The sequence below is a fragment of the Gekko japonicus genome, unplaced genomic scaffold, assembly GCF_001447785.1.
Source record: "Gekko japonicus isolate JY-2015 unplaced genomic scaffold, Gekko_japonicus_V1.1 scaffold4714, whole genome shotgun sequence".
NCBI lineage: Eukaryota > Metazoa > Chordata > Lepidosauria > Squamata > Gekkonidae > Gekko > Gekko japonicus.
The window spans coordinates 65,497-75,958 of record NW_015172692.1 but is presented as its reverse complement, the minus strand read 5'-3'; the positions used below and the strand labels follow the sequence as shown (position 1 = coordinate 75,958).

General features: G+C 49.8%; 1 protein-coding gene across 1 annotated transcript in view; it reads right to left on the bottom strand.

Moving 5' to 3' along the window:
* Positions 1-2,506: 2,506 nt before the first annotated feature.
* Positions 2,507-10,462, bottom strand: part of LOC107119316 (cytochrome b-245 light chain) — a 14,845-nt gene continuing 6,889 nt past the window's right edge. The window contains exons 3-6 of the mRNA XM_015421787.1: positions 9,270-9,344; positions 7,583-7,666; positions 4,902-4,983; positions 2,507-2,762 (exon numbers count right to left, since the gene is read on the bottom strand). Of these exons, the coding sequence (XP_015277273.1) occupies positions 2,580-2,762; positions 4,902-4,983; positions 7,583-7,666; positions 9,270-9,344 (424 nt within the window). The 3' untranslated portion in view covers positions 2,507-2,579. The remainder of the gene's footprint in view (positions 2,763-4,901; positions 4,984-7,582; positions 7,667-9,269; positions 9,345-10,462) is intronic.

Sequence of the window (10,462 nt, the reverse complement as noted above, 5' to 3'; positions counted from 1 at the left end):
TCCACAGAGGATCTTTTTCATTATGTCGTGGTCTGCCCATTGTACTGTGAACCGAGAGGTGTACATTCTTGACTGCAATAATAGATAAATTGCAGAATTTTTCTGACATCAATAACTTAATATTTCTGCTGTCGGACATAAACCCTACAGTTTCCTATAGGGTAGCACGCTTTGCCTTTAGCAGCTAGTAAAATTAGGGCCAAGAACATAGAAAAATGAAATTAAACTGTAAAACGGCAATGTTTGAGGCGGAGTATGTGTTTCTGGAGACGGCTATCTATATTTAAGATTTTAATTAATTTAAAGACAATGTGCAGATTTTTAGAGGTTGTTATAGTCTCTCCTTATATATAGTCGAGTTTTGGTGGGGCCACTGTCCTATGGGGTGGCGAGAAAAAATGCACTCCCTCAGCCATTGGCCCGTCAGCTACCACTAGGGGCAACTGGCGTGCCATTGGCTGGGTGGGTGGGGAGGAGGGACGAGCCTTGCCGCCTTGGCCCGCGTGGCCCTGGAATGGGCGGCGAGCGGTCAGTGGAGAGACAGACGAAGCCGCAGAGGGTGAGAGGTGCCAAGGTGGCCGCGTCGCGCTTCCCTCGCCCGGTGCGGCCTGGGCCGAGCAAGCTGCGCACCCATTTTCGGGACGTGAGGCGCTCCACCCACCCCCCTTCACAGCCTTTCGGGGGGAGCAAGTGAGGGGCAGCGGCGGTGGCGCTGAGCCGGCCACCACGGGCCCTTTTCCGCCACTCCACCCCCTCACCTTCACAGCCTTTCGGGGGAGCAGGCGAGGGGCGGCGGTGGTGGTTCTGAGCTAGCCTCCATGGGCCCGTTTCTGCTGCTCCCCCCCCACCTTCACAGCCTTTCGGGGGGAGCAGGCGAGAGGTGGCAGCAGCGGCGCTGAGCTGGCCGCCACGGGACCTTTTCCGCCACTCCACTCCCCCACCTTCACAGCCTTTCGGCGGCCATAACTTTTATAAAAGTGCCTTAGGAGTGCTGGGGGAGCTGGAATGACCTCACGAATCTGATGTCTGAGCTGCAAGGCCGCTCGGACATCAGATGCGAGAGGCACCATCTTCCTCTAGGAGTGGAAGGCCACCACCCCGGGGCTCATGGAGGCAGGGGAACCTTTTGCACACACACCCGTGGCTGGGGGACAGGGTGCTCTGAGACCCCAGCAGATGTCCGGGTCAGGCCTCCTCATCCCTTTGAAAAATAAAGGACTCACTTTTACGCTGGGCCTCTTCCCCCTACCGTTGGCGACACAGGAGCAGACTCAGCACGTGGGTTCAAAGCCCAGACCCTTCTCACGATGGGTCTTAGCCGCAGCCTGCACAACAGAGCACGGCCCCAATCCTAAAGGGGATGCTTCGAAATCAGTCTCTTGACAACCCTTCCAATGATGCAAAGAACCTTAATGAGTCCACCCTACTGCATTAGCGACAACTGCTCTCTCCCGAGAGTCCCTGGAAGGTGGGAGCACAATAGCCAAATTACAAAAATAGACCCCAAAGACTTAAAAGATGGCAGATTCATTAAACAGGACAATGGAAATACGTAAATAGTTAAGACGGAGTCTGGTGGGTCCCTGTGTTGGTCTGAAGCAGCCAGAACAAAGTTTGAGCTCTGAAGTTGGAGTTCTGGCCCTTTCTTACACGCCCAGGGAAATGCTGATTGCCACTCTGGAGTCCGGAAGCAATTGTTCTCCAGGCCAGTTTGGCCAAGGATCCTAGAGGGTTGTTGTTGTTGTTGTTGCCGTCTTCTGGAATCATAGAATGTCAGAGTTGGAAGGGACCTTGCAGGTCACCTAGTCCAACCCCCTGCACTCTGCAGGAGCACAGCCGAAAGACAGCCCTACAACATCCCCGAAAGATGGCCGTCCAGCCTTTGCTTGAAAACGTCCAACGAAGGAGCATCCACCACCTCCCGAGGCAGTCTGTTCCACTGCTCAACCACTCTGACAGTTAGGAAGTTTCTCCTGATATTTAGCCGGTAACGACTCCCTTGTAATTTCCACCCATTCGATCTAATCTTGCAATCCGGAGCAAGAGAGAATAGATCTGCTCCATCTTCTACATGACAGCCCTGCAGATACTGGAAGACTGCAGTCATGTCCCCTCTAAGCCTTCTCTTTCCCAAACGAAACATACCCAACTCTTTCAGCCTTTCCTCGTAAGACTTGGAAACCAACCCTCTCACCATCTTGGTTGCCCTCTTCTGGACACGCTCGAGCTTGTCAGCATCCTTCCTAAAATGTGGTGCCCAAAACTGGGCACAGGACTCCAGGTGAGGCCTGACCATAGCAGAACAGAGCGGAACGACCCCGGAGGTCCCTTCCAATGCTATGATTCCATGAAGGGTGCCTGCACACAAAAGCTCATACCCAGAATTAAACTTTGTTGATCTTAAAGGTGCTGCTGGACTCCAACTTTGTGAAGACCGAGTGTTAATAAAGTAATGGTTACATCAGCAAGCTTTAAATTTTGTATTTGTAATATGGTAATGATTCTTAATTTACAATTTGTGTTGCTGTTGAGAGTGAGCAGTTCCAAAATGGAGGGAGAGGGAAACCTGATCTAACATTTTATTGTGCTGTTTGGTGAACATTCCCTTGAGCCGTGGCTTCCTCGTCGGCTTGCTTCCTGCGCGCTTCTGCGGGTGGTCGAGGCGGCGGGTTGGTCGGCGGGTGTTTAATCGTGGTTCCCACTTCCTGCCGCTCCCACGCCTTGGGTTCAATGGGATGCCATTCTTCGCCACGGATGGCAGCCTGCGGAAGAAACCCCGGGGGAAGTCAAAGGTCACTTTTGATTCATTCGGTCCATCTCTTTTTGCAGTTCCACAGTAATGGACGTGTGGCGAATCAGTGTGGTGTAAGGTTTTGGGTGTTCCACTAGAATCGGAGAGACCTGGACTCATTCCCATCCTGCCAGGAAGCCTGCTATGTGAGAGAGCCATTTATGCTCTCTCAGCCCACCTCACAGGGCTGATGTGATGATGCACTGGAAATCTGACTTCACACAAGAACACAAGAGAAGCCAATGCTGGATCAGGCCAAAGGCCCCTCCAGTCCAACACTCTGTGTCACACAGTGGCCAAAAATACCAGGGGCCATCAGGAGGTCCAGCAGTGGGGCCAGAACTCCAGAAGCCCTCCCACCGTTGCCCTCACCCAAGCACCAAGAATATAGAGCATCACTTGCCCCAGACTAAGAGTTCCCATCTGTACCTTGTGGCTAATAGCCACTGAGGGACCTCTGCTCCATATAAGAACATAAGAGAAGCCAATGTTGGATCAGGCCAAAGGTCCCTCCAGTCCAACACTCTGTGTCACACAGTGGCCAAAAATACCAGGTGCCATCAGGAGGTCCAGCAGTGGGGCCAGGACACTAGGAGCCCTCCCACTGTTGACCCCCCCCTGAAGCACCGAGAATACAGAGCATTCCTTGCCCCAGACCGAGAGTTCCTATCTATACTTTGTGGCTAATAGCCACTGATGGACCTCTGCTCCAGATGTTTATCCATAAGAACAGAAGAGAAGCCAATGTTGGATCAGGCCAATGGCCCATCCAGTCCAACACTCTGTGTCACACAGTGGCCAAAAACACCAGGGGCCATCAGGAGGTCCACCAGTGGGGCCAGGACACTAGAAGCCCTCCCACTGTTGCCCCCCCCCAGCACCAAGAATACAGAGCATCCCTTGCCCCAGACCGAGAGTTCCTATCTATCCCTTGCGGCTAATAGCCACTTCAAATGTTTTAAACCTGTCACATTCTGAACACAGGTTCCAGCTTCAGAAATTACTACGACTACTAATAATGACGGGGAGGGGTCTGTTGTATTCCAGTCATGAGAAAACAATCAGCATATTCCAATAACCCTCACATAAGTTTATTCTTCTTTTTCTTTTCTTTTTTTCTCGGATGCCCTCAAGAGAGGAAAGGAGAGGACGGGAGACCTCTTTATAATAAGAAAGTTATCCCATCCTCTCCTTGATCAGACAGAATTAAACAAATAGAAGTGACATTTATGTCACAGTATGACCTAAGGAGAAAACATACATCGTTTTAGACCTGTGTGAAATACTGGGCAACTTGGTAAATGGATTTGTGAATATATTTCAAACTGAAGTGTAGTATGAACTCCTCCCAGCAGAGGGAGGAAGAGGACCATCATTCCTTGGCTCTGTTGGCCAAACACAGAGAACTGGCTCTCTGGCAGAGCAGAAACAAAAATGTTTTCTCTCCCACAACAAAGAATCAGCCAGGAATTAGCCCTCACACACTTCGCAGCTGTCGTTGTAGGAATTGGGGTGGGGGATCTCCAACAAACAACAGGCCTTTGGTCAGGACAAGAGGTTCTGGTCGATACGCTACACAAGGCGAATGCAGCGCCAGTTGATCAACTTGGGGGAGCCGATTCCAGCCATGGAAGCACCAAGTGAAGCGGACACTGCAGGGTGCTTGAGCGGTTATGCCTTCTAAAGGCCTTGGCACATTTCCGCCGTGGATCCCAAAGAGAGGCCTCACCCGCTCCAGCTGCATGCCACTCTTATGTAATTATGCCACATTTCTTACATCCCATTATGTAATACTATCACATACCACTGCCCTTAAATATATATTTTTTACTATTTTGTATATATGTCGTCATCCCCCCCTTTTAATTAGTTGCTGGATATTTAGTCCTTCCCCCCCCTCCAGTTCTTTTTTTCTGTTTTTTTTTTAAAGAAAAAAAAATCCTTCCTATCTTAGCAGCAGTGAAGCACTGCTAAAATTCACAGTTGCTGGCAGTTAACTGATTGTCGCTCCCACCTGCCAAAAGACAAATGATCCATCAGTTGCAAATCTAATTGTTTGGCATCCCTGGGGTTTTGTGGGAAGGGGGGAGGGATGGTGTTGGTCACTTACCAGTAAGTAGATGCCACTTGCTATAGCCAGGCATACAGTGCCCAGGATGGTGGATAGCAGGAACCCCGCGGGGACAGCCAAACTGCAAAGAGGAAGGAGCAGTGAGAGAGGGGGGGGGTGGAACAGGGGCAAGCGCATCTGAGTCTTCGCCTGTTTTCGAGGGCTCCCTGTTTCCAGCACCATTGGGACCCGGAGCACTCCAAAATGGGAAGAAGAAGAGACTGGATTTATATCCTGCCCTTCACTACCCAAAAGAGTCTCAGACTGGCTTACAATCTCCTTTCCCTTCCCCTCCCCACAACAGACACTCTGTGAGCAGTGTTCCCTCTAAGCTGAGTGAGTGTGAGCTAGCTCACAGCTTTTTTAGCCTCCGGCTCGCACATTTTTGTCTCAGCTCAGGAGGGATGGCTCCAGAGCACACTAATTTATGCAGGAGCCAAATCGCTCGCTCACAACTTTAATGCTGGAAGCTCACAAAGCAGAATTTTTGCTCACAAGACTCCACGGCTTAGAAGGAGCACTGCCTGTGAGGTAGGCGGGGCTGAGAGAGCTCTTTCGAGGACTGCTCGTGGGAGAACAGCCCTGAGAGAACTTGTGACAGACCCAAGGCCACCCAGCTGGCTGCATGTGGAGGAGTGGGGAATCAAACCCGGTTGTCCCAGATTACAGTCCGCGCTCGTAGCCACTACACCAAACTGGCTCTCAAGCCATAAGTGCCCCATTTCCCTCCTACCTGCTCTTAATGAACGGAACTCAGTGCTCAAGCTGTCGGGAGAGCTAGTTTGCTGGCCAACACAATGGGTTTCAGCAGGCCGATGCTCCTGGCAAATTGTTCAGAAGCGTGAGGAACGGAATACAAGACCCTGCGGGCTGCCCGTCCCCCCAGCCCATGATCTGTGAGCTGTGCCTATGGTCGTACCTCTGACTCACCGCATGGAGTTGTATTTATACCAACAGCTAGAGTCGACTCCAAGTAGCACCTTTGAGACCCACAAGATTTTGGGGGTATGAGATTTCCAGAGTCAAAGCTCCCTCCATCAGATCCAAGAAAGACTCTCCAAAGCTCCTACCCCAAAAATCTGGTTGGTCTTTAAGGTGCTCCTGGATTCGAATACGGCTCTTCTCCTGCAGACCAACACGGTTGCCCACTTGAGTACAGGAACACCCCAGAAGTTCTGAAGACTATTTCACGGCCTGTTTGTAAACTGGCTTGTGCTTCGTGGAAGTCAGAAGGGTGATTTCTAACGGGGGTTGTCTGCCCCCCCCCCGCCCCCGCAGAGCGATCTACAAATTGGGTGGAGCGTTCAGAACTTTCAGGGGATTTGGATTTTAGGATTCTCTGCAGGCCCCCCTCCTTCCCACTTGCAAAGGCTATTGACAGCCGGCAGAAGAGACCTGCTCATTTTTATTTTTAAGATTTCGGTTATTCGTCGTCCACCTTTCTCACCTGGACTCCAGGCCGATTACCCACAATGATTCGGTGCAGTCAACAAAACGGGACCCCTCCCCCCAAATAATACCTCACCATCTATTATTATTATTATTTTGTTTAATTTGTATCCCGCCCTCCCTGCCAAGCAGGCTCGGGGCAGCTTACAGCATATGTGTAAATATAAATATATTAAAACAGCGAGATACATCAAAACAGTAATAAAGTTAAAACCAGAACATGTGCAAACAAGTGCTAGCAAACATAGTACTAATAAGTGGTGGCGGCATTGTCTCAGCATCTAGATGGTCAAACTGCCACCACAGCCAAGCTATCAGATATTAAGTTGGTGCTGATGTTGGGGGGACAGGACCTCGATTTTAAGAGGTGGCCCTTCATCGAAGGCCTGGCGGAAGAGCTCCGTCTTGCGGTCCCTGCAGAAGGTCCCACAGGGTCCTGATGTCATCCGGGAGCTCATTCCACCAGTCAGGGGCCGCCACAGCTCTTTGTTTCAATTTGTTTGTTTTCAGATTTCTGCAGACCAAACCCAACTGTATTGCTCACTGGAGGTCCCACCTTGTTGACTGTACTTGACTTGCACTCTCAGCGAGAAAGGAGGACTATAAACAACCAAGTAACAACAACAACAACATTGCAGAGGGCACACAAACACTGGAGGAGCGCCGTATTGCAGCAAAAGTCACATAAAGACACGTCACGGCCTACCCAGAAATAGATATAACATTAGAGAATCACAGCTCAGACTAACAATTGCAAAAGACCAAAGAAGCTGTGCTATATGCTATAAAAAATACTATTTTATTTATTTATTTATTTATTAAATTGCTACCCCGCCCTCCCACTGAAGTGGCTCAGGGCGGCTTACAAACAATTTAAAACCACATAGAGTTTAAAACCAGCAAATACAAAATAAAATACAATTCATACTATTTCAATAAATACGGTTAGGCTAAATAAATACTGGGATTATTTTAACAATTACAATTGAACAGTGCATTAACAAACAATTATAGCATCATAGCAAGAAAGGAGTCCAAGATGTAGCATTTGGAGTTAACAAACTTTTCCGGACTACCAAGTCATTTCGAAAATAATCACAATACAATATTTTATAGTGTATAGCACAGCTTCTTTGGTCTTTTGCAATTGCTACCTAGATATGGAAGCACTGCAAGCAGGAGAGCTAAAGATGCGAATTCCGTAGACTTGCAAAAAGACGGGACATCCTTACCTTGCGTGTAGGATGGCGCGAATGTAGTAATTCCTAGTGAGGGGTCCAAACACCTTCACCACCACTGTCAAATACTTCTGGCCACTGTGAGGGATGGGAAAGGAAATATTTATAGAGAGAAGGCAATCACAACCAGCTGCTGCAGAAGAATTCTGCCATACTCAGAAGCTTGCATCCTCCTAGCAGCCTGTACACACCACGCGCTCAAAAAAGAAGAGATTGGATTTATACCCCACCCTCCACTACCCAAAGGAGTCTCAGAGTGGCTTACAAACTCCTTTCCCTTCCCCTCCCCACAACAGACACCCTGTGAGGTAGGTGGGGCCGAGAGAGCTCTGACAGAAACTGCTCTTTTTCAAGGACAGCTCTTATCGGAACTAGGCCTTGCCCAAGGTAATCCAGCCAGGTGCAAGTGGAGGAGTGGGGAATCAAACCCGGTTCTCCCAGATTAGAGTCCGCACACTTAACCAGGACACCAAACTGGCTCAAAGCTGGATTCGGTGACTGTACCAATTCCGCAAATGTGCCTCCTTCTTTTGCATCATCCGTTCTACTCCTGCTGTTCCTGGGGGAGTTCTGCTGGGCTTGGAAGCACAGGCACTGATCCTAGGTATCTGACACAGCCAGGCAGTGATGGGCAGTTTTCGGGGGGGGCCAGCCACATGGCATTATCGCCCATCTTTGAGGTGGCACCAGCTGTTCCCATTTCCTGAGCTGGCACAGCAGAGGAAACGGGGAGGGCCGGCACCCAACTGGGAGTCCTCAAAAGTGGACGGGGGACCCAGTTGTGGCCTGAGGACCCCTGGCTTCTGAGGACCCTTGGCCTTTCAGCTGCTCAAAAGCTTTTCAGGAGAACTAACCACTAGCCAGCACTGCCCTCCGATTGCCCTGGCAAATGGTCAAGGCAGGGGTGTTAAACATGCGGCCCGGGGGCCGGATCCGCATGTTTGACACCCCTGCCTTGACCATTTGCCAGGCCAACCGGAGGGCAGTGCTGGCTAGTGGCTCTAGGGCTTCTATCAGGCCCACAGTGGAACTGGCTGTCTTCTGCTTCTTCTTCCACTTCTGCTGCTGCTGCTGCATCATCGTAGGTTTGCAGCTTACAGATACACACCTGAACAGCTTACTCAAGACTGCAACAGCACAGACATGTTGATGCAATAATTCAGAGCAAGAGGTGTCAGTGATCAGACACTGTTAAAGAAACAAAATATTGCCAGGGTGCGGGTGTTTTAAGCACGTTTTTATTTTAAGTTAAAAAAAACCCCACCCCTTTGTGTTTGTGTCCTTTATAAAGTTTATATCTCTGCTACCTGGCATTACGTTTTGTGGCACGCATGGCCCGGCCCAACAAGGTCTCATTTATGTCAGATCCAGCCCTCGTAACAAATGAGTTTGACGCCCCTGGGTTAAGGAGCTTGTGGGGCAGAAGAAAAGTACCCATGGGCTAGATGCACCCACCTGACCACAATTTGTCCACCCGTCTGTTGAGCCCACCTCGGTTTCGGAGGGGGTACCAGGCATTGTGAACCTACTTAACAGCCTGTCTTCACAACCAAAGAGGCTAGAAACTTTTGAAAGCCAGTTCTCCTAGAAGGCCGTAGCTTTTCTACACTCGCACGGGGACGCTGCACCCACAAGGCCTTGTCCTGACCATCACCAGAAGGATAGGGAGTTTAACACTTACCATCTCTCCATGGTGGAACCTTTTTTCCTTTTCCCGCGGGGATATTCCAGCAGGCAAACGAACACGCCGGCTGCTCTTCAGGGAATCCAGTTAAGGAGAAACAAATCTCTTTTGCATCCTAGTGTTCTCGGGAGGTTCTAGGAAAACTCTCTCCCCAGAGGCCTGTTAAGGTGACTTAGTGTGAGCCAGCTCACAGTTTTTTAGCCTCCGGCTCACACATTTTTTTCTTAGCTCAGGAAGGATGTCTCCAGAACAAACTAATTTATGCAGCAGCCCAATCGCTTGCTTAATGCCAGTCGCTCACAAGGTAGAATTTTTGCTCACAAGACTCCACAGCGTAGAGGGAGCCTTGGTCTTGACCAGTGTTCCCTCTAAGCTGAGTTAGTGTGAGCTAGCTCACAGTTTTTTAGCCTCTGGCTCACAAGACTCCACAGCTTAAAGGGAGCACTGGTTGTGTCAACCCTGAGAGGCGGGAGGAGACTTTGGGTTGTTGTTTTTTTAAAAAAGACATGGCCTGCTGCTTCCTTTTTCCAAAAGGGGAAATGACATTTTAAAACACCCACAAACGTAACATGGGGGAAGATGTTGAAGATGTTTAAGCTGTAAACTGGGGGGGGGGGCACACCACAACCATTTCCTTTATTGCAGCATTGCAGTTAAACACCAAAGGGTGCCATAAATATGGAACTGGTTGCCCAGAGCCCCTTTGGAGACTCCCCGCTCACCCCACACGTGGCAGAGACACATTCGTGTTTATCACCAATTCTAATCCAGAGTAAAAACATGTCCAAAAATTCTGCTTTGTGAGCTACTGGCATTAAAGTTGAGAGCGAGCGATTTGGCTGCTGCATCAATTAGTTTGCTCTGGAGCCCTCCTTCCTGAGCTGGGACCAAAATGTGTGAGCTGGAGGCTAAAAAACTGTGAGCTAGCCCACACTCACTCAGCTTAGAGGGAACACTGGTCCAGACGTCCATCATCCTTGCCTGCAAGCAAGGCCATTTCCCTCTCCATTTTCCCTATGGGAAACTGAGGCAGGGAGGAGGTGGTCTGCCCAAGGCCGGCCCATGAAAATATGCCCATTATCTAGGGATCCCCCGTCTGGGCCAAGTCTCCTCACCAATGTTCCCTCTAAGCTGTGGAGTCTTGTGAGCAAAAATTCTACTTTGTGAGCTACTGGCATTAAAGTTGTGAC